Here is a 26092-nt window from a genome sequence, read left to right on the forward strand (position 1 = left end):
CTTGCATGATGCAATTTGATTTTCACACCTGTGCTCACCACCTGGAAAGAAGCTAACCCTGGAAGACAGGAGACAGAGAGAGGCCCTCATCCCAGGAGGGAAGCATCTGTCCCATGGAGGTGACCCAGCCCCCAGCTCTAAATCCTCTTCGATGCATGCCCCAGGGATAGTCACCCCCAGATTCCACCCAATTCCTGCACAGTCAGAGCGCACTTAAAAAACAATTATAGCCGAAACCAGTTTGGCTCAGTGGATAGAGCGTCGGCTTGCGGACTGAAAGGTCCCAGGTTCGATTCCAGTCAAGGGCATGTACCTGGGTTGCGGGCACATCCCCAGTGGGAGATGTGCAGGAGGCAGCTGATCGATGTTTCTCTCTCATCGATGTTCTAACTCTCTATCTCACTCCCTTCCTCTCTGTAAAAAATCAATAAAATATATTTAAAAAACAACAACAATTATAGCCCAGGTGACTCAGTTGGTTGGAGCATCACCCTGTACACCCAAAGGTTGCAGGTTCGATCACCAGTCAGTGCACATACCTGGGTTGTGGCTTTGATCCCCAGTTGGAGCGTGTGCAGGAGGCAATCCATTGATGTTTCTCTCTCACATCGATGTTTCTCTTTCTCTCTCTCGGAAAATAAATAAGTAAATAAATCAAACATCCCTTGCATGAGGATTTAAAAAAATTTTTTTTTAAAACAAAACCCATGGGAATAAGAGAAGAGCCAAGCAGGGGGAGCGTTCAGTCTGGGACACCCTCGTGGGGAAGCTGCAGCTCAGAACTTTGCTCTGAGCTTCCCCGCAGCCAGAGGAAAGCAGAAATGAGCTCATTTGCTGGTTAAGAGGAAGCAAACCAGGTCAGCAGGGAAAAGCTCCTTTCCCAGCTCTTGAGCTCCACAGGGTGTTTACTGAGTGAGTCTTTCTGGAGGGGTCAGAGGAGAGGCCCGTAGCGGGGCTCCAGCAGCAGGTTTGCCAAACGCACAGGCACACTCCATCTGCCTCTCCATCCGCCTGGTTGGCTGGCAGGGTCTCAGGCTGTTGCTGTGAGACGGGGGAGCCGCCTTAGGGTCTCCCTCGATCTTCCTGTGAGGCCAGCTCTGACACACCTACCAAATGAGAGACGGGGCCCACGCCCAGCTCACCCCTCTGGGACACGACCGCCTGCGCTGGGCTGTGGGGTTTGTATAACAGCAGAGGAGTCCTGGGTGACTTTCTGGCCCAGCAGCAGGGCAGGTGCCTTCTGTGAACAATTGGAAGTAGGTCCATGCCCTTCATTGTTTTGTTCACTGAGTGCTTTCCAGCACCTAATGGGCCAGGCCCTGGGCAGAGTGCTGTGGCCACCATGACAGACAGTGCCTATGTGGCAGCTGCCACCCAGGAACCACCAGGTGCTGCAAGGATCCCAGAGGGAGTCACATTGTTCTACCTGGGGAATATCGGGGACCTTCCTGGAAAGTGGCGTGGCTGGGGCTGAGTTTTGACGAATAAGGAGAAGTCAGCCCAGTAGAAAAGGAGGACAAGGACACTGGGGTGAGAGCCAGAACATTGTGCATTGAGTTCAGGGTCATTGTGCAGTGAGTTGAGGGTAGGGGAAGGGAAGCATGGGGTAAGGAGCCAGTTGGAGAGGTGGAGAAGCAGGGCCAGGCCAGCACTGGCTCGTGCACCTTGCCATGGAGCATGGTTTCTATCCTGAAAGCCAGGGAGCCATCAGAACACTGGGTTGAGGACAGAATCTGCCTGGAATTGGCCTGCAAGGAGGGCCTCCCTGACTGTGTTGAGGGAGGGGGAGGGGCAGATTTGGGCTGGGGCCTCCTCTGCCTTTCTGCCAACCTGCCAGGCTAGGCGGCTAGCTGAGTGGCAGGACAAAGCAGGTACTTCAGGAGGAACAGAAACCATATGATGATGCCTCTTCACACCCTCCATCTGGCAGGATCTTTCTCCCCATTTCACAGCTGTGAGAACTGACCTCAGGATGACTGGTTTAAAGCCACATGGCTCCTCAGCCGACCTGACTGAATGGGTGCAGGGCTGGCCTACTTGAGGATGTCCTTTCCCAGGCTGGGCCCTTTTTGTTCATCAGATAAACCCAACATTCTGGGCTAGCATCTGGGGGCACACAGCTTAGTGGCCTGTTAAAGAGTCATTTCCCGCCCAGGCAGGGGGCCTCAGTTGGTTGGAGCATCATCCTTACACCAAAAGATTGTAAGTTCGGTTCCCAGTCAGGGCACATACCTGGGTTTCGGATTTGATCCCAGTTGGGGCACATGCAGGAGGCAACAGATCAATGTTCCCCTCTCTCCGTCTCTGCCTTCCTCTCTCTCTGAAAATCACTAAAATCATGTCCCCAGGTGAGGATTAGAGAGAGAGAGAGAGAGAGAGAGAGAGAGAGAGAGAGAGAGAGAGTCATTTTCCAACAGTGTCCAATGGCTTTGGAGGCAGGGTCTGGTCCCCTCCTAGTGGGGAACGGACTCCTGGGCCACACCAGGGCCCTACCAGCCCCTGCACCTTCCCAGTGGCAGCTATGAGCAAAGTGAACCAGTAACCCTCCCACTTACCCACTCTTTCTGGGTTTTTTCTTTAATATATTTTTATTGATTTCAGAGAGGAAGGGAGAGGAAAGAGAGAAAGAAATATCAATGATGAGCGAGAGAATCATTGATCAACTACATGCTCCCTACTGGAAATCAAGCCTGCAACCCAGGCATGTGCCCTGACCAGGAATCGAACTTTGACCTCCTGATTCATAGGTCAAGGCTCAATCACTGAACCACACTGGCCGGGCCCACTCAGCCACTCTTAATGGAGTTGACTAGGATGCCTGGGACAGGGCAGCTAATTTATGGGTTGTAGCACGGCTTGGCTGATAGTTCTGCCCCTGACTGTGACATGTGCAGAGAGAGTTGGCTGCTAGGAACAGAGAAACAGAGGGAGAAACCACCTCATCCCCAAATGCTTCGGGTTGTGTGGGAGGGACAACTTGAAATAGCAATCTGAGGTTGCCCAGGAGGCTCCTGAGGGACAGCTGGGGACGTGGAGGGACGTAAGGTCATCGTGCAGAATGTAGGCTTAGACAGAACCTAAGAGACCCTCAGGCTCAGCCATTTCCTTGCTGCAGGAGGGGAAATGAGGCCCCAATGGGGCAGAGCCTTGCTCAGAGTGACCCCCAGCTGGCAGCCCACGGCTCTCCCTGGAGAAGCCCGGGAGACCCCAGACAACACATTGGTGTCTGGAACTCCATTGGCCGCCCCGCAGCTGGCTGTGGTGGGCTCTGTGTTCCCTGGGCCGGGAGCAGCCATGGAACTCAGCGTTTGTGTTGTTGATGTGGGCCCTCGTGGGCCTCATTGGGAGTGGGAACTGAACGGAGAAAAGGCAGAAAGCCTTTGGAAAGGAGACAGTGGGGGCCTGTGCACTTCCACCCGAAGGGCCAGCAGCATCCTGAAGTATAAGTTCACCTCATTCCCTGCACCTGCACCTGAACCCCCACCCTTTGACATTGGGCTTTAACTGGGCCCAAGGCAAAGCCATGGAAAGGAAGGGACCCTGGTGGAATAGTCCAGGAATCAGTGTGAGGAGCCAGGGAGCTGCTATTCCGGGCTCCTGAAATAACAGCTTCTGAGCAGTGGCCGCCCCTGTCTTTGGGAAATATTATCTCGCTGTCAGAGGTTGCAATCCTCCCACTGGGGAAAGGAGCGAAGGGTGGGGGCGGGAACTGTCTCCTGAGACCCTGAGTCCAGGGGTCAGCTTTCAGCTACTGGTAGCACTTCTTTCATTCTTCTTTCCTACATTCATTTTAAGTGATGCTTTGGAACTTCTAGAATCAAACCCCACAAGGCTTTGGCTACCAGTTGCCCATGGGACTGGAGTATTGATATGGGAGTAGTAAAGCACTCAGATGCTGATGCCAGACAGCCCAGGTTCAAATCCCAGCTCTGCCACTTAGAAGAAGAGTGATTTTGGACAAATTTCCTAACCTCAGTTTCCTTAGCTATCAAGGAGCCTGATAAAAGTCCCCCCTAGTGCTGCTGGGAGCATGCATTGAGTTCATTCAACGAAGGCACTTAGAACAGTGCCTGCCTACAGGAAGCACTGAGTCAGGAGTGGCTGTGGCTGGTCATTCCTGTACATGTTGCCAGAGTGCCATTTGGTCCCTGAACCTGTGGGAGGAGCTGTGGGGTACTCTCATGGCATTCAGAGGGCAAAGGGCAGAGGGCAGGGGGCAGGGGAGAACAGAATGCAGTGCTGGCAAATTGATGGGGGTAACCTCCCAGCCTCCATTCTCCCTGCCAAAGAGCAGCCAGCCTGGAAGGGGCATAGTCTATCTTTAATGGAAGTCATGGATGCTTTGACAAAGGGGACCCCCTTGAAGAGGGAGGGGTGGCCTGGGAAACAGGTCAGGATGCTATCCTCCTCCGAGGCAGGGCAGGTGTGCTGGCTGGGGGCTCAGAAGATAGCGGGGACGATGTAGTCAGTGTGAACACCATCGATCAGGCCGGCCCCATTGTTGTGGACGAACCAGCAGGTCACCTGGGCCCCGTGCCGGGGGTCCTTGCTGAAGTCTTTTTGCAAGCCCCTGGGGAAAGACAAGGCAGCTGGGGTCACCTTTAGGATCCAGCAGGGCTACACCTCCCAGGAAGCCCACCCCATCACCACCATGTGACACCAGGAGGAAGGCTTGGACCATTGATGGGCAACGCTAAGGGTAGAGATGCTAGGAGAGCAGCCCACCCACCTGGTGACGGTAAGTCGTTGGTTCTTCACCACCATTGTGGCGTCTGTCTTTGTGGGGTCGGAGCCTGGGTGCAGGTCGAACACTTTATAATCAAAGGGGTGAAAGAATTGTCCTGGAAAGGCACATTGGAGGCAGCAGTTACTGGCAGGGAGCTTTGTTCATGCCTTGCACTTAGTAGGAGCTCACTGGAGGTTTAAGAGTTGCTTGAATTTTTTTAAGTATTTTATTGATTTTTTTTACAGAGAGGAAGGGGGAGGGATAGAGAGTTAGAAACATCGATGAGCGAGAAACATCGATCAGCTGCCCCCTCCACACCCCTCACCGGGGATGTGCCTGCAACCAAGGTACATGCCCCTGACCAGAATCGAACCTAGGACCCTTGAGTCCGAAGGCTGATGCTCTATCCACTGAGCCAAACTGGTTAGGGGAAGAGTTGCTTGAATTTTTTCAAGAGCTTGACTGTTTCTCATAAATTTTGGCGTCAAAGCCACTCACTTAGTTCACCTGCTATAGAGAAGCAGCTGTATTGTCAGCTGGTCACACCTCCTGTCTTTTTGGACCAATTCCAAAGGAATCTGGCTGGGAGAGAGGTTTGGTGGGTAGGTGCCCCCACAGAATACTTCCTGCAGGAAGGCACAAGGAGAAGCACTGTGGCTGTGACCATCCCAGCCAGGGGGCTCTGGGCCCACTGGACCTTTCTCTTTGCTAATCGGGCCTCTGTCCCTTTGCTCCCAGGCCTCCTTACTCTTCAGTTTCACTGTGCATTTGTTTGATCACAGCCTTTTTGAGGGTCAAGACCCTCACCAGGACAAGCCCTCTTTGGATCTCTGAGCCTTGGCATTCACACTGGAGGTGACCCTGACTGGATGCCCAACTGCAGACCTGACCAGTCCACTGGCTTTAACGCCCCACCCCCACAGCTCTGCCCGCCTGGTGAGTCGTACCCAGTAGCCCGTGTGTCCGCGCCGACATCCGGTGACTATCTAGCACGTAGAAGCCCAGGAAGGCCTGGTGGATGGCACTCCCCTTCCACACCCGGTGCAAGACCACCTCAAAGGTGCCTCCGTCCTCCACAGACACCACCAGGTTCCTCTTCCTGTGGATGGTCATCATCACCCTGCAGGGGCAGGTGGCCATGGGGACATAGGTGACTGCACTGCATCTTCTCCATTTAGCCACCTTGTCCTCTGGGATCCAGCTCTTATCATGGCCCCATCAACCCCCTACTCTCACTCCCAGATGATTGGGTGTTGCCTGCTCTAGGCGTCTTCTCACATGTTGCTATTAAATATAGGGCCCTTGCAATGTGCTAGGACCTGTGCCTAGCCTTCCAAGCAAACTGCATCATTCAGTTCTCACTCTGATCCTATGAGGCTCAGAGAGGTTAAGTAACTTGCCCAAGGTCACATAGCTATAAGCAGCAGAGCCAGGACTTGGACTCCAGCCTGTCTAATGTCAGAGTCTGTGTTCTTTGACTCCCACGTATCACCTCTTCCTATAGTTCTGCTGCCCAGCATTGGGCTCTTGCTCAGAGGGGTTTATTGAATGAATGAAGGTGTGAATGAAGGAAAAACACGAGGTAAGGCATTCTAAGCAGATGCTGAAAGAGAACTCTAAGGTTCAATAGAGGAAGAGACTAGGAGGGCTCCTGGGAAGAGGTGGTCAGCTTTGTTTGGTGGAGATGGGGTGGGCTAGGGTGCCAGAGAGCACAGGCATCCAGGCAGCTGGTCCAGAACACATGTCCAGAGATTAAGGGAAATGGAGGGTCCTACACATCTGCACAGCCCACACGGAGGCCACATGAAGGTCATTCACTGACATGGCTCAGGGGACAAGGGCCCAGCAGGCTCTCACAGCAGAGCTGGCTCTGGGGCTTCTGACTTGCCTACTCCCCTGCCCCCGCCTTCTCCACTCCCCGACCCCCACCCCCCGGCCTTGCCCCTGCCTCCCTGCCCAGGCCCAGGCCCAGCCCGGTTACCCATCCTGCCGCAGCGAGGCTTGGTCCCTCCAGGAAAACACAGGTCCATGTGAGCCAGGGTTTAGTGTGATGTTCTGAGGAGTCACTTCCAGTTGGAAGTCCGTAACAGGGTTTGCGATCCCCAGCCGTCCGAAGTACGTGCCCTCATGCTGCCCAGGGCTCCTGGCCTTGTCGCCTATGAGCTGCCCATTCACTGAGAAGCCTGAGTGGGGTAAGGGCCCATCCAGGTCAGGGAGGGGCCAGCTCTCACTAGACACACACCAGCCTGCCTTTGCTCCTGCCTCCTATCTGGGAGACCATCACCCCCACCCATGCCAAGCCATCTTTGAGGGTCTCACCTCCCAAGGGGAGGCTACACACAGCACTGCCTCCCTCCTCTTCCCTCCCACCACACTACCTATCCAGCATGGAGCCCTCCGGTCTGGGCCCTGAAAGAGGTCTTGCAGGATATGGCCTGCTCCTTCTCTCTGCCCCTGGTCCCTGACGCAGGGGCAGGCCACAGTAGGTTCTGTAGACACATTTGTGGGGCCTCTGCCCAGAGGCCTCCCCTGACCTGAGCAGCCAAAAGGCCCCTCCCCCTCCATCACTGTCCTAACACAGCAGGTCTCATGCTCCACAATTGTCATCTAAGACTTTGTTCACCTGTTTGTCTCCTCTATACTCCACGAGAGCAGGGACTTAGTCTTGGTCCCCACTGCGTCTCCGGGCCCTAGCACGTGCTCAACAAACATGTGCAGTTGGACTGACTGGACTGGGAGGACAGAAGTGGGTGAGAGATGGAGAGGAAGTCATTCCCATCACCTGAGCAGTGCTGGGGAGATGGGTGCTGAGGCTCCCAGGCATGCCGGGGGGAAAGGCAGGGGAGGATGGCTACATCATTTGCAAGTCTCAGTACAAAATGAAAAGGAGGGTCTCCTTGTTTAAAAATTGTTAAGAATTTCAAGACAGCAACAGGGAACTATTAAACCGAGCCTGGGGCCCTTCTAAATGTGGGGCCCTGAGCACCCGCAGGGGTCACCCACACATGAAGCAGGCCCTGTGTACAGGGCCCGAGAAGGTGGGTGGGGTTAGAAAAAGGCAAGTTGAGGCCAAGTGACAGACAGATGCACAGGATGTAGGAAGTGGAGGTCCCAGCCATCGTCCGGTCCGTGGCTGAAGGTTGAGGGCAGGGGAGCCCAGGCCCTGCCCTGCCCTTCCTGGCAGAGGGTGTGATGTCACCGTACCTGTGTTGGGGTCCTGCACCAGATTCAGGACCACGCCGGGCTCTTCGTTGATGTTGAAGCACAGTGCGTCCTCTTTCCGGGGCACGTGGATGATGAAGTGGGGGTCACTGTCCACTGGGAACAGCATGGAGTCCATTAGATTGGTCAATGGACAGACGGTGCCGGCGGGGCCAGGGTTCAATCAGGCAGGGTGTCCCTCGGATCCTCCCAAGGACTCACCAGTTGTGATTGGCCCCACCGGGACACTGGAGTGCGTCGGAGAAGGCTGCTGCGCCGGCAGCACGAACGCTGACCAGCAAGAGCAAAGGGCATTTAGAAGGAAGGCCACTGGGCTTCCCTGGAGCTGCTGGCTCCTTTTCTGAGGCCCCTCCCACCCCTGAGGCCACCGGAGCAGGAATGGACACAGAGCCCAGAATGCCTCCCTGGAGGCAGGAAGAGAAATTTGGCCCAGGGCAGTGGGCCAACCTGTTCTGTCTCCTTCCATGGGGACCTGGTAGGGCTGGTGGCAAAAGGGCGGGGGAGGCCAGGTCCTGGTCAGGGCACTGTGTGAGGATTCGCAGGGAGAGGCAGTGAGGGAAGCTGGAGCAGAGGAAGGAAGCCCTGGGCTGGGTTTCCTCACCAGGAAACACCTAGGCTTTGCTCAGGACTGAAGGCACAGCTGAGGGACAGTAACGGGGAGAGAGGTAGAGATGTGTGTCATCGTGATGGCTGCCACTTACTCCTTTTCGGTCCCAGCATCTCTGTGGAAGACAACGACAGTGTTAGCCTTGCCTACCTCCCCTCCCACCCGCCCACCCCCCAAAGGCATGTGCCCCTTATTCTCCAAGTGCACCCTGGGCCCAGAGGCCAATCAGGCCTGGGCCGGCCCTCCTCCTGGGGTCCCAGCCCTCCACAGACATGCGCTCACACGAGGCCCCAAAGGAGGCCAGCGGGGGTTCCGGCTGTGCCAGGAGGCAGCAACTAGTGTGTGGCGAAGTGGGCAAGGGCGTCTTGGGGAAGAAGAGGCCATGAAGGGCTGGAGGCAGGGCAATGGGGGTGGGAGCTGCCTGCCTGAGCCCTGGAACACCTGCCACTTGCCCAGCCACTGGAAACCCCTTGAGAAAACCAACGTGATTAAAAACTCACCCAAGGGAGGAGGACCTGGGAGGGAGAGAAAGGGAGGAGAATTAAAGCCCTCAGAAGCCTCCCCAAGGCCCACAGCCTCCCCCACTGCAGAGCTCATACCCACTGTTGACTTGTCAATGACGGGCTCCAGGCCGTCCTCATCCACCAAACCCCTCACGGTCATGGAGGTCAGCGGGGTCACAAATTGGTAGGCTAGCGACATCTGCAGGGCCTTGGCCATCAGTTTGGCCTTCTCCGCCCCCTCCAACTTCATCCTGTGGGACAGACGCCTGCTCCAAACCTCGCAGCTTGGACGACAATGGACTTGCACTCCCTAGTCCTTTCACTCATTTGCTCACTCACTCATTCACCAAACATGAACTGAGCACCTACAGTGTCCTTGGTCAGTGGCTATCATCATGGACCTCATGACTTAAAGACCTCCCACGCAGAAAGCTTGGATATTGGGCAGGGTTCAGGGAAGTGCCTCAGAAATACTCCGAGAATTGAACAGCTGTGAGATTCTGGGCAAGTGGTCTCACCACTTTGAGCCTCAGTTTGTTCATCTGTGAAATGGGGATGCTGAGGACATTCTCCTACACTTTGTGAGGATTAAGTGGGTTTTCCTGGTCATGGTAAAGGGTAGCCTCCCCCACAGTAGCTCGGCTGGGGCTAAGAGTAGGCTGTCCTGTGGCCCCAGTAGGCCCTGCCCCCACTATTGACTGACTGGTTGATATTAACTCAGTGAGCATAGCAGGACAGTAAATCTGAGGGTGAGGGGTACTCTGGGGTGGACAGTGCCTGCTGGGCAGCTGCAGGGGTCATACCGCTTGGCCAGCAGCTCCTGGATGGTGAGGTAGGCCCAGAGGCGTTCGACGTGGTTCTCCAGCATGTGGCCCCGCTCTCGGAGCAGTTTCTTCATCTCTTCCTCATCCACCAGGCAGGTGGTCTTGAATTCTCGGCCATCCTGATGGTTGTGATGGGGAGACAGGCTGTGAGCTCTGAGGAGCACAACCACTGGCTGGTGCTTGAGGCTCCAAGGGGCCCCACTCTAGTCTGATCTCAGCAACTTCCTTCTCAGCAGCCCCTTTCTTAAGCCTGTTTTCCTCATCCCCCTCCATCCATTCTTTCCACAAAAGCTTACTGAGTATTCTCTGTGACCCAAGTTGCCCTTGGCCCTGGGCATCCCAGGGCTAGGAGAACCAGGCCCTGACCTCATGGAGTGACTGTCTTTCAAAGCTGCTTCCACCATGTGGCTGTTTCCACCATGCCCTGCTCCTCCAAACACCTGCCTTGCTGCTGGTGGGCTGCACCGTTCAAGCTGCCACATACATAGATGTGCCTTCTCTCCCCAGCTATAACAATGGGACAACGCTTCCGAAAGGCGTCCCAGGCACCAGGCGCTGTGTAAGCATATTATGCGGATTATTCCACTTACTCCACACAGCTCTCCAGGTAGTGTTACCCCCATGGTACAGAAAGTAACGGAGACCAGAGAGCTGGATCCATTTGCTCAAGGTCACCAAGCTGCTCAGAGTGGAGTCAGGGTCCAGATCAGCTCTCCTCCTTCAAAGCCTGAGTCCTACACCCTCAACCACACTGAGGGCAGGGTCCAGGTCTCACACATCCTGACGTTCAACGTGCACAAGAACACATGCTCTGCAACTTGGCATGAAGCCGGGTGCACAGTAGGTGTTCAAGAAATGCTGTTCAAGTGAGAAGGAAGAGGCTGGCCTCTTGCTCTCTCATGCCTTGCGGAGAATGGTGTGAGGAGTAACAGGGGGTCCATTTGAGCCAAGGGACTACAACTAATCAAGGCCGTGTTGGCCTCATGCCATCCTGTCCCCAGGACACCTTCATGGAGGAATGTTCAGGCCTCGGGGGGAGGGGAGGGTTGCATGATGCAGGAGTGGGGAACAGTGTGGGTTTGCAGCCTCAGGGTACTGCCGGGCCTCTACACCCTCCATGGCCCACTGTTTACCGCATGGGCCCGCACATCCGCCTTGAAGCTGCTCAGCTTCTGGTCAGCGATGCGCCCAGCCACCACGATCTCTGAACCTTCGTAGTACTGTTTATGGCTGTGCTGGGTCAGCTCTGAGACAGTGTCCTTGGGGTACTGCAACTCCACATCCACCAGCAAGGGGGTGGCTACCTGATTGTAGAAACCCTGCAGGGATGGGAAGTGCAGCTTCAGAACTGATGGATTACCCTGGGCACCCAATGGGAAACACACTCACCAAGTGGGGTGTTGGGATCCACACTTTATAGAAGGAAATCATAGGTTCAGAAGGGTTATGTAACTGGCTTGAGGCACACAGCTAATTTGAATCCATGCCAAAGCTTTATCTGCTCCCCTAAGCTGATAGGCAAATGACTACCAAGGCGGGGCTGCCATTGGTGGTGCATTGGGGACGGGGGCCAGGTGGGGGAAGGAGGAGACCTGCAGCTGCTGGGTGGCGTCATGGTCCTCATAGATCCTCTGGGCCCGTCCATTGTTCTCCATGGACATGACCTCCAGGAAGCTGAAGTCCACATCGTGGCCAAAGCCCAAGTTGTAGAGCGGGAACTTGCCCCCAATGGCGCTGCGGACATTCTTGAGGATTTGGGTACGGTCGGTCTCTCCTGCAGCCACACACACACGCAGGCAGTGACTGGACACCAGCTCACAGGCACGTGGAGCACCAGGGGACTTAGAGGCACACCCGCTGAGGCCCAAGCCTCCCATATTAGGGGTCTCCAGTTCCCACAAGCATCTTGAGGCAGCGCCTCTGCTGGCTAACTGTGGAACTGCAACAACTGCTAACAGCTCCTTGCCCATCTTCGCGCATCTATCACAAGCAGATCGGATTCTACTCTAAACCCTCCCGTGCTCCTTGCTGTGGCCTGTGAAGCTCTGCTGACCTTTCCACCCTTGTTTCACCTATTTTGCATTTGCCTGCAGCTCCTGGGCAGACCCTGCCAGTGCACACATCTTTTTTTTTTTCTTCCTTTTTTGCTTAAGCTGCCCCCTCTGCCAGGGATCCCTTCCTGCTTCTTAACTCCCTCCAGACTGAGCTCAGCGGTCACCTCTCCAGGACTCTTTCTGGGACCTTTTCTGGGCCAAGTGCCCCTCGTCTGTGGTCCCACAGCCTCCTGGCATCCTGTTCTTTCAGGACCCTCGACAGAGCTTCTGTTCCTGGGTCTGCCTCCCCCAAGCACCCTGGGATCCTCAAGGACAGAGACATGTCTGTTCCCTTGGTCCCTTGTCCTGTGCTTGGCATACAGTTGGTGCTGAATATATAGCTCATTAAATTCACCCTAGGAATCCTGCCCCTCCTCCTGGGCCCTGTGCCATGCTGTGTCATGCAGGAACTCCCCCAATCTCCCAGCTGAGGACAGAAGTGTGCCTTGGAGCTCCTGCAGACTTTATGGTCTGAACTCTGTTTTTAGATCAGCATTTGCCTTTGCCCTGAGCCTCTCTGACCCCCCACAATAACCCCAGTGCTTGGGTTTCCAAGTGAAGCTTGAATGCCTTCAGTAATGAAGAGAGCAGTACCGCCCAAGGCCGCCCTCCAGGTGCTTACCCTCTGTGGGCTCGCCATCTGTCAACATGATAAGAATTGGGGCATGGTTGCTGAGTTCTGGGTTGCTTCTCTGACCTTTGTTCAAGATCTCAATTCCCAGGAGCAAACCTCCATTCAGGTTTGTGGCTGCAAAGGAGAGAAAGACCAGTATATGCTCTCATTCCTGGGGCACAGACACAAAACCAAGGTGACCCGAAACACCTGCCCTTACCCCCGGCCAGGGAGAAGCGCCGCACGAAGTCCTGAGCTGCTTGCAGATTGGCAGCGGATGCTGGCACCAGTGAGCCCCTCCATGACTGCACTTGAGACCCAAAGAGGACCAGGTCGAAGTAGTCCCCTGGCCGTACATCCTCCAGGATTTTAAGGAGTGCTTCCTTCGTCTGCAAGGACAGGACCGTCAGTGGAGGGACAGAGTCCCAGGATAGTGGCTTCTGTCAGCCCCAGATTGGCATTTCAGAGTTTCCCCAGGGCAGAGGTACATGGTGGACAAGTAGGAGGGGATGGCCAGGTGGTGCCAGGAGAAGAGCATCCTGTAGGGCTCTGGGGCTGGTGAGGGGGAGGGAGAAGGCAAAGGTACCCAGTGTGGGGAGAAGAAATAATTGGAGTTCGAGGGGCGTGGGATTCAGAAAGAGGACCCCAGGGGGCTGAGTTGCTAAAACTGCTTGTCCTGCCCTGGTTAGAGTATCGTCTCAATATGCCAAGGTTGTGGGTTTGATCTCTGGTCAGGGCACATAGAAGAAGCAGCCAATGAATGCATAAATAAGTGGAACAACAAATCCATGTTTCTCTCTGTCTGTCTGACTCTTACTTTCTCTCTCCCTTCCTCCCTCTCTGTCTAAAAATCAATACAAAAAACAAAAACAAAAAAACAATCACCCACAAAACAACTCTGCTTGTCCAGCTGTGGTTCCGCTGAACCATGGACAAGGCACCTAAGAGCACTGTGAGCCACCTGTTGCAAGATGCCTCCCCATGAACCCCCATATTCATCCCCAGGTTTCATCTTCCAAGCACTCCCTCATCAATAACCCATGACCCCGTGGACACTGTTATCATTGCCATTTTGCCACTGAGAAGTGAATGCACTTGCCCAGAGTTGCACTGGGAGGGAGCAGGTGATTCCAGAACCCCTAACCACTGGAGTTTCCCTTTAAGTCACCCTGCCTCTGAGCAGAAATCCCACACCCAGACTCTGGCAGCAAAACGAGTGTGATGTGGTGATAAGACTGAAGAAGCTCCTATTGGGTGAGTTGTAAAGGCACCATTAACCTGCTTCACTTTCTGGCCTTCCATGGAGTTGCTGATGTCAATCACAAAAACCAGGTTCTTGTTCAGGTTCGTCAAGTTTTGGGGGGCAAAGAAGTGGGCAAAGTAGTTATTGGCAACCTGAAACACAAAGGAATGAGTGAGGCCTCTGCACAAGCACCTCTGCCCACCCTCTGAGTCGTGGGCCAGAAGCTTTGGGCTCACCAGGAGGTCGCAGATCTTGTCTCGATTGACATCGTAGGTCACCTTGAACTCCCCATCCAGCAAGGTAGTGGAGCATGTGGGGCAGGATTGCTGCTGGCCCACGGTGGGGCGGAAAAGCACTTGACCCTGGAACCATCAAGGGTGTTAGGCATTACTGGTTTGTGCAGTTGCAAATAGGATGTTTGCAAAGACAACAACATAAAGTGTGTGTGTGTGTGTGTGTGTGTGTGTGTGTGTGTGTGTGTGTGTTGGGGGGCGGGGGTGCATGGGCATAGAAATGCGTCAGGTGGGCCCTCACCCAGCTGCTGAGAATAGCACTTGTAGCTAGTAAGAAAGAAAGCCTGTTCCTTTGCTTAGATGCTTCTGAATCATTGGCATTTTCTTTAACAAGCATTTAGGGTACAAGTAAAAACAAAATGGCAGCAGTATGAGAGCCTGAGAACATCAGTCCATTCAAACTGTGGAGTTTTAGAAAAGCGAGGCTGCAGCACTGTGCTGGGAAACAGAAGCACCTGGACAGCAAGGAGCAGAAGCTTAAAGGGAGGACCCAGAGTGGGAGCTGAGGTCTGGACTGGCTTGGTCTTGGTGCTCAGGAAAATGGGGGTTGGTTTTTACTCATTTCTCTTCTATATTTCTGTACTTTCCACATTTTCTTTAAGGCTTTTTAATTTTTTTTCTTTGTTATAAAAATAAGATATGCTCATTAAAAAAAAAAAACTTAACAAGAATTGATAGTAAGGTAAAGACCCACCCCTTGGTCCCCTGCTAAAAGCAGGCATGTTTGCTAACACTCTGGGGTGTCATATTTTGTTTAAAAGGACCCCCCCCCCTCGAAAAAAAACTGTAAAAAGCATTTATTTTAAATGATGTCTGAGTTTCTACTAACACTAGATAATGACTAAAGGGTTTGCTCCTGGCTCCAGTTGAGGGCACTAGCTAGGTATCACCCACCATATGCCATACTCCTCCAGGACTGGGGAGGGGCAGGCAGGGGGCTCTGGGATTCCTGCAAGTGGGTGGTGAGTGACAAGTGGCAAGTGGCTAAGTAGGCCAAAGGCCTGTCTGAACTTAATTATGTTTCCAAGAACACCGGAGCTTGGAATCCTAACCTCAACAGCATCTGACATTTGCTCATGTGCCCTGAATGCTTTCCTGCGGGTGTGAGACAAGCAAAGAGGAAACTGAGGCTCAAGAAAGCCAGCAACTCGCCCCAGACCATACAACCACTGTGGGTGCCTTCCCCAGCCTCAGCATGCAGGCTTTTGCTAAGTTGCTGTGAGAATCAGGAGTGCCAAGTTCCCCTGGGATACCAACCAGAAGAAACCTGCCTCTCTCACCCCCAGGAAAGCCTGAAGACCTTGCCTGGTTCCCAGACCAAGCTTGGACCCTTCATAACGGGTTGGGCCAGGTGGAGAATTCCCAGAGGGCCTGCCACCACCCCCAGCCGTGCCATATACCTTTTTGCCTGAGAAGGACTTTTTGATGAGTTGAGCTGCCAGTTCCTTGGGGAGGAAGGAGGTCTGGACATCTAGCTTGCGGATCCCCTGGGGCTCAAAGATGTCCACGTCGATCTGCATCATTGAAGCAATTCCTGCACCAGGGCTCCCATTTGGGCCATCAGCCAGTCTCAGCCAAGAGCCAGCATGTGCCCTGGCCACCTACTGTGTGAAGCCCACCTCGCCCCCAGCAAAGGGCCTGTTAGGCTCTCCAAAAATATTGGCCAAATGAAGGTGTGCTTACCTGCACCCCTCAACTCAGCCACCATTGAGGTGCCAGAGACAACCACAGTCCCTCATGCTGCCCAGGACTTTCTGTTTATAAACTACCTGGATGTTTATTATCTCCTGTGATCCTTGTGGAAGTCCTGGGACAAACAGGAATCCCCATTTAACAGATGAGAAAGCTGAGGCTCAGAGAGGAGGAGGCTGAAAGGTTCAGGGAGCTCCCTGCCCATCAGAGCTCACCCTGAGGAGTTAGTCCCCTGCCTTGTGTGCTCAGGTCTGGGATGGCACACGATGAGTGCCGAGCCAATACTAGAGCCACAGTGAGGGAGAGGCAGGAGCCCTGCTCCCGAGACCATCCCCCTGGGCCTGCGGTCCCCTGCAATCTACCTCAAAATGATGCACCAGCTGCTTGGGCTTGACTTTGATGTCAATGTCGTACTGCATGAGATTTCGCTTCAGCACGTCCTCGTAGGTCAACCGGAACATGGACTTGCTGCGGGGACCGATGGTGAGGTGGATGGTGAACTGCTCCATCGTTCTTCCCGAGGCCCTGGATGTGCCACCAGAGGCAACCACACAGACAAATGGTAAGTGACATGTGGTTCTCGTCACCTAAAGCACGGGCCTCAGAATCAAGTTCTCTTGTTCTAGTGCTGCTCCGGGGATCCTTGGCCCTCGCCCTTGTCTTAGCTGGCTGGCCAGAGTCAGAGCCCAAGGACAGGGCCCACTTCTCCTGCAGGCTGGCCTAGGGGCCAGGCAAGTCAGCACCAGCCTTGCCCAGTGCACCTGTGCAGGCATTTGGGTTTGGGCAGGGTGCTCACCTCCCATCAGCCTTGGGCTGCTCTGCACCCAAGGCCACCTTGCAGCCCTCAGGTCTATCCGAGGGGAAGGCCACCTCAAACACTGGGCCAGCAGGGCTCAGAACTTACCTGACAAGGCCGGCATTCTCTCCTGAGACGGCCGCTTTCCGGTACTGCTTCCACGCAATTGCTTTTTCCTTTATGTCCCCGATGAATGCTTTCCCGTTTGCTGTGCTGCCGGGAGGAGGAAGCCCTCAGGGGAGGGGCCCTTCCCTGACACACATATTGGAGGTACTTTCAGCCCAGACCCCAGGAAGCCCTGTCCAGGTGAGCACTCATGGGGGAGGGAGTGCGTCTCCTGCTGGCCTCCCTCTGCCCGAGGAGTGGCTTGGAGGCCCCTTTGCAGTGAGGTGGGCAGCTACAGCCAGAGCCCAGAAAGCAGCTTTTGCTCTTCAGGCCCTAGGCTGGAAACACGGTCAGAGGCCCCAGTTTGCTGTCCACCATGGGAGCCCAGAACAGACCTACTAAAGGACTGTTCTCCCTTCTGAGCTGGAACTGGCCTGTGGCCCTTTGGGAAATGAGGAAATAGTACACTGTCTGGCCACTTTGAGCCATGGTCTTGGGCTGGGCCCAGTGAATGGACAGTTCTGGGTGGGAGAGTTGGGCAGGGCACGCACATGGCAAAGTCACTGATGAAGGCCGTCTTGGGGATCTCCACACTGAAGGCCACTTCCTTTGGTTGGTCGGCGCTGTTGACCACTTGGCTGGTGATGACATAGTGGGCGAAGCGAGAGGTGACTTTGCAGTGGACTTTCAAACTCTGGATGACCACGCCGTCGACAGTCTAAAGTGAGACGTGAGGGCACTGTGGCCTGGGATGGGGGCCTCTGAGCCAATGAGAGACCTTGTGTTGTATTGGGGTCAGCACCCAGTTCTGATTGACACAAGGTGCCTGAAGAACAAACCAGACCTCCCAGGGAGACCCATCTGTTCTCTCTGCCTCAGAGCGAGCAGCTGGGGATGAGGTGGGGTGGGGAGTCCCCATTTCCAGGAGACAGGAGTCCCTCGACCCAGAGCACTAACAGAGGGGCACCCCCCTGGGGACGGGGAAATCGCGGCTGTAACAGTGGCCCCACCACAGACTCCTTTGCGGAGACTCACTCACTGTGTCCACAGCCTGTCGCTTCTGTAAAACAAACCGGGGTCAGTGTGAGCGTGAATGCTCAGGCTTGTTAAAGGTAGGGGGTGGGACACAGCCTGAACCCTCTGCTCCTTGGCCTCACTCTCCAGTCAGAGGTGGTCAAGGTGGGAGGGGAAGCCCCAGTCCCTGGAGTGAGGGTCTTATGTCCCCCTCCCAGGCCCCAGCCAGACCCAGCTGCCTGTTTCTGCCCCGAGGATTTACCCACATACCTCGCTGCTTTTGGGCCTTTGGGGTGAAGCCTGAGCAGGCAGGGCCTGCAGGGTGAGGAGGGACACCAGGGACACACACAGCAGCACCCGCAGCCCCATGGCGCCAACCCTGTTCGCAAGGCTCCCGCTGCCTTGTTGCTTCACTCAGACCATCAGTCAATAAAGTGCTAGATAAACATGGATTAAACATTAGACAGGATGAAGACAAATATTACAATTAGGGCGGGGGGTGGTTAAAAACTCACAGTGAAAGCTTTCTCCCTGCGTGGGTTCTAAGCTGCGTAAACTGGCCAGACTCAGAGCGTGCCCCTCTGTATAGAACTGCACCCAGACAAGGTGAACTGGGGAGACCCCAGCTGCTTCTCTAACTCTGGGTCTGGCACAGGGCAACCCTGGTGACACGATGACATGTGTCAGGAAGCCACAGCTAAAAGTGGATTTCTAAACTTCGTGAAGTGTTACTTTCAAAATTCTTTAAGTATCAACAAACTTTTCAGTAAGTCCCACTTTGGCCAGGGAGGCCTGTGGCTTGCAAAGAGTCTGCCCATGCCCGTTTCTCACGCCAGTTCTACCCGGAGGCACGCTCTGAGTCTGGTCAGGAGTTTACCTTAGCAGCTCTCCCAGAGGCGGCCTAGGCGTCTTAGGGATGGGTAATGGGTGACCCATCCTTTAGGACAGTTGCCTTATCTCTCTGGACCTTCTCACCCAGAGTTGGAAAGAAGAACAGAAGTAGCCCAGCATTCTCCCACCTGGGAAGACAATGAGTGCCCCTTTTCCTAATGGAGGGCTGGTTATGGGTCATGCATTGCTCCAATCCCTTCATTGTCTAATTTAGCCTCCTGGTGTACCTCTGAGCCTGTGAGAGACTTCCGTGTTGCATTGGGGCTCAGCACCGAGCTCTGATGCACGGGGCCAGCAAGTGACAGAGCAGGTATCCAAACCCAGATCTTTCCATCTCCAAAGCCCAAGCCTATCATGTAATGGCAGAAAGGCCCTCTGCATTATCAGGAAGAAGGAAGAAGCAGAGTCAAAGACCCTTCTTTTACCTGCACTTTCTTAATTTTTATGCCCAAACCCTCGCTGTCTCCTACAAGCCACCGCACACTGGACAGACATGGCCCCGGGTCAACCCACTCCAGGGCCCTGGGTGAAATGTACTGGCTGCTGTGACCCCGATATGGTGAGGGGACCCAGGGGCCTCTTTGATCTCTATTTGCTTGTCCTGGACTTTGTCTCACAGAGCAGCTTCTGGGAAAGGTTTATTGTCCCCAGGCCATAATGACCTTTTGGCCTGTTTTCTGGCCTCTGTAAAAGTTGAGCTGGATCAACATTAAAATGTACCCTTGAAGTTTTCCTACACTAGTATGGATCACCTTGTGGTAGGTTGGGCACAGTGCCAAGCACTAGGGCACCACAGTGATGAGACTTGAGTGCCTTGCTGTGTTCTGTGAGCTGATGCTTGGGAGAAGGAGCTGATGCAAGTCAAAGGAGGCCCAGTGAGTCAAAGGAGTGGTCAGAAGCTAAAGAGGAGCATGAAAGAGCAATAGAAATCTAGACGGGGTGGAACTTATCCCCACAGGGCTTAGAACAGTGGTTCTCAACCTTCCTAATGCCGCGACCCTTTAATACAGTTCCTCATGTTGTGGTGACCCCCAATTTCATGGTTACAAATTGAACATAATCAAAGCATCGTGATGAATCACAAAAACAATATGTAATTATATATGTGTTTTCCGATGGTCTTAGGTGACACCTGTGAAAGGGTCATTCGACCCCCAAAGGGGTCGCGACCCACAGGTTGAGAACCGCTGGTAGAGTCTGTCACTATCACCCACTCCCATTAGAATGTGAGCTCCAGGAGGGCAGGGAATTTGTCAGCCTGGCAGATGGTAGACGGGCAATAATTACTTCTAAAATGAATGATCAACATGCGCAAAGCGCTTAGAACAAATGCTCAACAAGCGGGCAGCTCCCATGACCGTATTCTGGCCCGCAACCCGGGAGTTCGCGGCGGTGGAACTGAGAGTGCGCGCAGGCCCGGCGGAGACGCTCTGGCCGCCCGGCGCCTCGGCTCTATGGCGGGTCCTCCGGCGCCGGCGGATGCTCGGTGGAGCCTCGCGGGCCGCCCGAGCATGCGCAGAGCGGCGCCGGCGGGGATCGCTATGGCAGCGGCGTCTCCGTGGGCCTGGGCTTTGCGCTCGCGCCCGAGCCGGGCCCTCTCGGCAGCCTCCGGCCGGGCAGCTTCTCGGGCATGAGTGGGGCCCTTCGCTGTGGCCAGCTGCCGCGCCGCACCCCAACTCTTGCCCCGCGCCGGGAACATGCCCCTGGCCGCCTACTGCTATCTGCGGATCGTTGGTAGGGGCAGCTACGGGGAGGTGACGCTCGTGAGGCACCGGCGGGACGGCAGGCAGGTCGGCGGAGTTGGGGCCCATCCGGGGGCGGGGAACACGCAGGGGTTCGTTCGCCCAGGGCTCTGTCCAAACGTTAGACCCCGGGGTGGTCTGCAGGGGACTCACCCCGAGGGCACTTCCTCGGGGCCAGTGTCCCAGACCACCGAGACTAGGCCATACCTTCCTGTAATACGCACCCCGAACACCCTGTACCTCTCCTTTGTGTGTTCATTGTGTGCTTGATGGACACTTCTCCGGAGCACGCTCAACGATCCCTGAGAGCAAACGTTCTCGGGACCTAACACAGCGCCTGGCAAATATTACTCCCTGAGGGACGGGCCCCATGCATATGACCTGGAGGCCAGTGGGCATGCGTAAAACTCAACTCATCACCTTTATGCCAGCCTTCTCTCCTGACCCCTGTTGCAGTGAGTAGCACCACCAACCAGCCAGTTGCGCGTGCTGGGCACCTGGGAGTCGTTATTGGTTCCCCTCTTCCCCTCACCCCCATTCATCTGTCCACTAAGCCCGCAGGCTCTTCTCCATCTCCACTGGTACCACCCCAGGCCAGGACGTCTTTATCTCCAGGTTAAACTCTTGTCCAGGCCTCCCCCTGGCCCCTCCTGCCTCACGACTTGCTCTTCTCCAGTCCATCCCTTTCATTGCAATCTTAGTGATTGTTCTAAAAGTCAGGTGTAGTGTCACTCCTTTGCTTAAAGCACTTTGTCTCAACTTCAGGATAAGGAGCCAGCCAGTTCTTTATTTTTGAGCCAGCCAGTTCTTTAATGTGGTTTATAAATAAGTTGACCATATAATATATTGCACAGACTGGGACAAGTTTGAAGCTGAAAGGAGGTGCCATTGATAATTACACCGACACAAGGGGGCTACCCCAGGCAAGCTTCCAGAGGCCCACCTAAGTATAAGACTCTCACCTGCCCTTCTTTGTCTCGGGGGTGGTGCTGGTCACTCTGCCTGGAACAAAAGCATAAGAGAGCTATTCAGTAGGCAGAGGTGTGTGTGTGAGGGGAGCAGTCATTGGGTTTTTGAGTTGAGGATAGCCCCTCACATTTGAGCAGAAGTTTACATTTTACAAAGCACAATTATATATGTGTTCGTTGAGTGATAATTGTGTGGTCTTTTGATTGATTGAGGGTAGTGTATTAGGTGTGAGAGGATATTGATTTTTTTTTTAATGTGGGAATAATTTTGTATGTTGAGAGTGATTTTTTTAACCTTATTGGGCTATAGATCCCTTTGAAAACTTCATGCAACCCATGGATCCATTCTGTCTGAAGAATTTTTTTGTGTGACTACCCTACTATTAGCTAACTTGTAAAAAGTACTATTAGTGAAAACGGGTTTTTTTCTTGTCAATTTTGTTTTTTGAATACTAAAACGAGTAGGTTCCAGAAGATTAATTTTGAGGTCATTTAGGAGAGCGCTAAATGCTTCTGAACCTATAAAGCTGTATGTTTATTTGTACATTGTAAAAACACATGTTTTCTTTGTAGTATGTCATCAAAAAACTGAACCTGCGAAATGCCTCCAGCCGAGAGCGGCGAGCTGCTGAACAAGAGGCCCAGCTCTTGTCCCAGCTGAAGCATCCCAATATTGTCACCTACAAGGAGTCCTGGGAGGGAGGGGACGGTCTGCTGTACATCGTCATGGGCTTCTGCGAAGGAGGTGATCTGTACCGAAAGCTCAAGGAGCAGAAAGGGCAGCTCCTGCCTGAAAGTCAGGTGGTGGAGTGGTTTGTTCAGATCGCCATGGCTCTGCAGGTACTGTCCAGACCAGGGGTGGGCAAACTTTTTGACTCGAGTGCCACAATGGGTTCTTAAACTGGACCGGAGGGCCGGAACAAAAGCATGGATGGAGTGTTTGTGTGAACTAATATAAATTCAAAGTAAACATCATTACATAAAAGGGTACAGTCTTTTTTTCTTTTTCAGTTTTATTCATTTCAAACGGGCTGGATCCAGCCCGTGGGCCGTAGTTTGCCCACGGCTGGTCCAGACTCACAGAATCCTGCTTGTTCCAAGAGGCCAGGGGAGGGCAGGTGGATTTTAGGGAAATTCTTCCCAAAATGTGTACATGAAAAAAATGGATTTTTTTGCAAATCCATTTGTGAAGTGGATCCGGTTGCTCATGTTGTAGCATTGGAATGTTTCTGAATGAGTGATACCCATATTGAAGTAGACATGGATTTCATGTCTAATTGGAGGAAAAGCCAATTCTCCATTCATTTAATATTTATACCAAAGTCCATTTTAAGGGCCCTGAGTTGACAGAGAGCAAAGAATGACCATGCTTGTTATCAGCTGGTCAGCTGTGTCATACTGAAAGGTGGTTGGGCTAATGAATATGCTTAAACCATTGGATTTGGGGCTTTAACCTTGTGGCAAAGTGAGTGGAAAGGTAAAACATGTTTGTGGTTTAATATACACACATGCAGTAGCGAGACTGTTTACGAAATCCTCTGGATTTGGACAGACTTGTCCAGAATTAGTTGACCTTGTAGTTTAAATTCTAGGATACTCTCTGTAAATAAATGTGAACTTGTTGTATTTGAAAATATTATTAAGCTGAAGAGTCTATGAATCTGAGAGGAAAGTGCCTCTGACCTTGTAAAGTTGTTTTTTTCTCCTCAGTGGGAGTTTGTAAGCACTAAATGATACAATGGTTAATAAACAATTGTGAAAGATACTGGAATTTTTTACTTTTTAAAAAGGCAATTGTCTACCTTTAATATATGCTCTAGTACACATGTGTATGGTGGGTGGCTGCTGAGCATTTGGGGAACCCCAGGTGCCCGGGGTTTGCCTGTGCTCAGTACTCCTCTGTGAAATTGTCTTGAGCCCACCGGTGAATTTTTGAGGCCCCAGAGGTGGCCTGAGGGTCAGGGCCAGGTTCACCCAGCCAGGGCCCATGAGGGAGCATGTGGCTTCTGTTGAGTCTGCGGACATGGTAGTTCTTGTAGTGGACATTGTGGGTGATGTCGTTCAGGTCTTGGAGGTGGGAGCATGGGCTACTTGTGCAGCTGCAGCGTCTGGAGCGTGGGCCCCTGCCCCAGGCCCGGTGGGGTGGACTTCCACACCGTGGACTTGACCAGTGTGTTCACCATCATGCACTTGCCCCAACCCGCTCTGCCCAGCACCACCCACTCTACTGCCGTTGCTGCCCTAACAGTTGCTATTGCTGAGCTCACCCTTTTTATTTTATTTTAATGTATAATTGTTTTTTAATTTCCTGTGGTATTTTTTTTTTTTTAGAGAGAGAGAGAGGAAGGAAGAGAGAGAGACAGAAACATTGACTTTTTGTTCCACTTATTTATGCATTCATTGGTTGATTCTTGTATGTGCTCTGACCAAAGATCGAACATGCAACCTTGGCGTATAAGGACAATGTTCTAACCAAATGAGCTACCTGGCTAGGGCAATTTTTTTACTTTGGAAAGTTGTAAATCAGACTTTTTATTTAGAGACTATAAAACAATAGTGTTTTGATATGTAGATAACTATGGCTCTTTAACTCATGTAATTATTAATGGTATAAAGAAGTCAGGAGTAAATAAGTAGATAGGTATATTTATACTTAGTGAAATTTTATTTCTCTTTTCAGTATTTACATGAAAAACACATCCTTCACCGAGATCTGAAAACTCAGAATGTCTTCCTAACGAGAACAAACATCATCAAAGTGGGTGACCTAGGAATTGCCCGAGTGTTAGAGAACCACTGTGATATGGCTAGCACCCTCATTGGTACACCCTACTATATGAGCCCTGAATTGTTCTCAAACAAACCCTACAACTATAAGGTAGGACAATATGCCAGCTCACCTTGTCTCTAGGACAGTATTCATGATTTCAAAGCTCATCAGAATAGTTATGTCAAAGAATTCTCTGTGAATTGGTGTAACGAAAATGTCTTTTTCTTTTTAGGAGGAAAAATGTAAATAAGGCATTCTGATATATAACCATTTACTGTTTTTCTTTTCTAGTCTGATGTTTGGGCTCTGGGATGCTGTGCTTATGAAATGGCCACCCTGAAGCATGCTTTCAATGCAAAAGACATGAATTCTTTAGTTTATCGGATTATTGAAGGAAAGGTAAGGAAAATTCTGGAACTAATTGTTTTAAATATTTGGAGCAATGTTAATTTAATGCAGCTTTGTAAGTTGCTACTGATAAATGTGAGTAATCATTATTGGGTGGATAATTAAGAACGGTGGGTCTCTTCTGTGGGAAAGGTTGAACTGGAGGAGAAGGAATTGATCATTTCTTAACACATTGTATACCGCATAGAAATCTCTAAGACATACGCCAGGGACCGCACATTTTTGGGCAAACTGCACGTTATTTAAATCATCATAATGCACTTTAGGTGTTGTTTTCCAATAATTATAACATTTTTATTTACAAAAACAATTAAACAATTAAAGTTCCTAGTACTTTTTTAACATATGGCACTGCGTAAAACATTTTCCTCTATGAAGAGGGACCAAACAAAATTTACATAAGTATCTAGATTCGCTCCTTTTTCCATGGGCGTGAAAAACGAGAACACTCGTGAGCGGTCCTAACAGATGGCGCGCGAAACATGAGAAAACTCCTGAGCGGTACGGAATGTGTTAATATTAATCTGTAAAAGTGGCTTAATGGCTCCAAGGAATTGGCTTTTTGAAAACCACTATGTATAGCCACAGGATGTGCAGTGCCCTAAGGGACTATTGGTAGCTTCTCCTAAAGAGCTTATGGTCAAATGAGCCCCATTTAAAATGAGTCCATTCTTGCCTGGCTGATGTTGCTCAGTGGTTAGCATCGATCCTTGAACCAAGAGTTCCCTGGTTCAATGCCCAATCAGGGCACATGCCCAGGTTGCGGGCTCTGACCCCAGTAGGGGTGTGCAGGAGGCAGCTGATCGATGTTTCTCTCTTACTGATGTTTCTATCTCTATCCCTCTCTCTTCCTCTGTCTCTAAAATCAATAAAAACATATTTAAAATAAGTAAATAATTAAAATGAGTCCATTCTATTTGAACTTGTTCCTTTGATACCAAAGTGACCAACTTTATATGTTAGTTCCATGAGGTTAGTTGCCCTCTGCAGTGTCAGGCATCCATATACCAACAAGTTTAAGGCTATAAATGACCTGATTTAATTTAATCAAATTAAAAATAATTTTTTAATTTGAGAAATATTAAATTGTTTAATATTTAAAAATTAGATATTGAAAAATACAAAAGAAGTAAAAATCTTCCATAATTATACTATTTAAAGAATCAAACAAGAAAGGAGTAAAATTCCCCTCTCCTATCCATTTTAATCCCCTGTAGATAACCATTGCCAACAATTTGGTACATGGCCTTCCTGGCTTTTTCTTGTCTTATATAGATATAACTCTAGGTGTATATATGCACATGTACACACATCTATAATAATAAAATCATAATATGCTAATTAGACCAGACAGCTGAACGACCTTCCAGATGAAGCCGTGAGGGCGGGGGCCAAGGCAGAGGTGATTAGGGGCAATCAGGCAGGCAGGTGAGTGGTTAGGGGCAATCAGGCAGGCAGGCAGAGTGGTTAGGAGTGATCAGGCAGGCAGGCAGGCGAGTGGTTAGGAGCCAGTGGTCCTGGACTGCGAGAGGGATGTCCGACTGACGGTTTAGTCCCGATCCTGCTGTGGGATCAGGCCTAA

At 52.1% G+C, this 26092-nt stretch overlaps 2 protein-coding genes across 10 annotated transcripts in view; one reads left to right on the forward strand and one right to left on the reverse strand.

Annotated features, from left to right (window-relative positions):
• Positions 1 to 4319: 4319 nt before the first annotated feature.
• Positions 4320 to 18153, reverse strand: ITIH1 (inter-alpha-trypsin inhibitor heavy chain 1). Of its 2 annotated transcripts, XM_036331942.1 has the most exons (22): positions 18002 to 18153; positions 17757 to 17777; positions 17269 to 17435; positions 16721 to 16825; positions 16179 to 16341; positions 15525 to 15638; positions 14068 to 14193; positions 13867 to 13983; positions 12809 to 12977; positions 12598 to 12723; positions 11475 to 11656; positions 11016 to 11201; positions 9862 to 10001; positions 9155 to 9309; positions 9056 to 9070; positions 8650 to 8670; positions 8150 to 8218; positions 7931 to 8044; positions 6708 to 6909; positions 5674 to 5846; positions 4730 to 4841; positions 4320 to 4570 (listed from the first exon to the last, which is right to left on the reverse strand). In XM_036331942.1, the coding sequence occupies exons 1-22, from the start codon at positions 18098 to 18100 to the stop codon at positions 4441 to 4443; spliced, it is 2706 nt and encodes a 901-aa protein (XP_036187835.1). In that variant the 5' UTR covers positions 18101 to 18153; the 3' UTR covers positions 4320 to 4440. The 2 variants fall into 2 exon arrangements, with proteins under 2 accessions (XP_036187835.1, XP_036187836.1); XM_036331943.1 differs by lacking the exon at positions 9056 to 9070.
• A 1993-nt stretch (positions 18154 to 20146) lies between these two features.
• Positions 20147 to 26092, forward strand: part of NEK4 (NIMA related kinase 4) — a 33035-nt gene continuing 27089 nt past the window's right edge. For 6 of the 8 annotated variants that reach the window (XR_004971476.1, XR_004971475.1, XM_036331945.1 and 3 more), the window contains exons 1-4: positions 20187 to 20412; positions 21906 to 22172; positions 24013 to 24210; positions 24394 to 24501. Coding sequence is in view for 6 of the 8 variants with exons in the window: in XM_036331945.1 (XP_036187838.1) it covers positions 20320 to 20412; positions 21906 to 22172; positions 24013 to 24210; positions 24394 to 24501 (666 nt within the window). In the remaining 2 variants the exon portion in view is untranslated. The other 2 variants (XM_036331950.1, XM_036331948.1) reach the window with 2 other exon arrangements.

This window comes from Myotis myotis, unplaced genomic scaffold (assembly GCF_014108235.1).
Source record: "Myotis myotis isolate mMyoMyo1 unplaced genomic scaffold, mMyoMyo1.p scaffold_m19_p_13, whole genome shotgun sequence".
In the NCBI taxonomy this organism is placed as follows: domain Eukaryota; kingdom Metazoa; phylum Chordata; class Mammalia; order Chiroptera; family Vespertilionidae; genus Myotis; species Myotis myotis.

Coding starts and splice junctions, on each gene's coding strand:
- ITIH1 (XM_036331942.1), bottom strand. CDS start 18,100: ATGGGGCTGCGGGTGCTGCTGTGTGTGTCCCTGGTGTCCCTCCTCACC. Junction 15,639..16,178: donor AGCTGGTGCATCATTTTGAG/GTAGATTGCAGG, acceptor TCAATGATGCAG/ATCGACGTGGACATCTTTGA. Junction 6,910..7,930: donor GGTGCAGGACCCCAACACAG/GTACGGTGACAT, acceptor TACCCCACTCAG/GCTTCTCAGTGAATGGGCAG.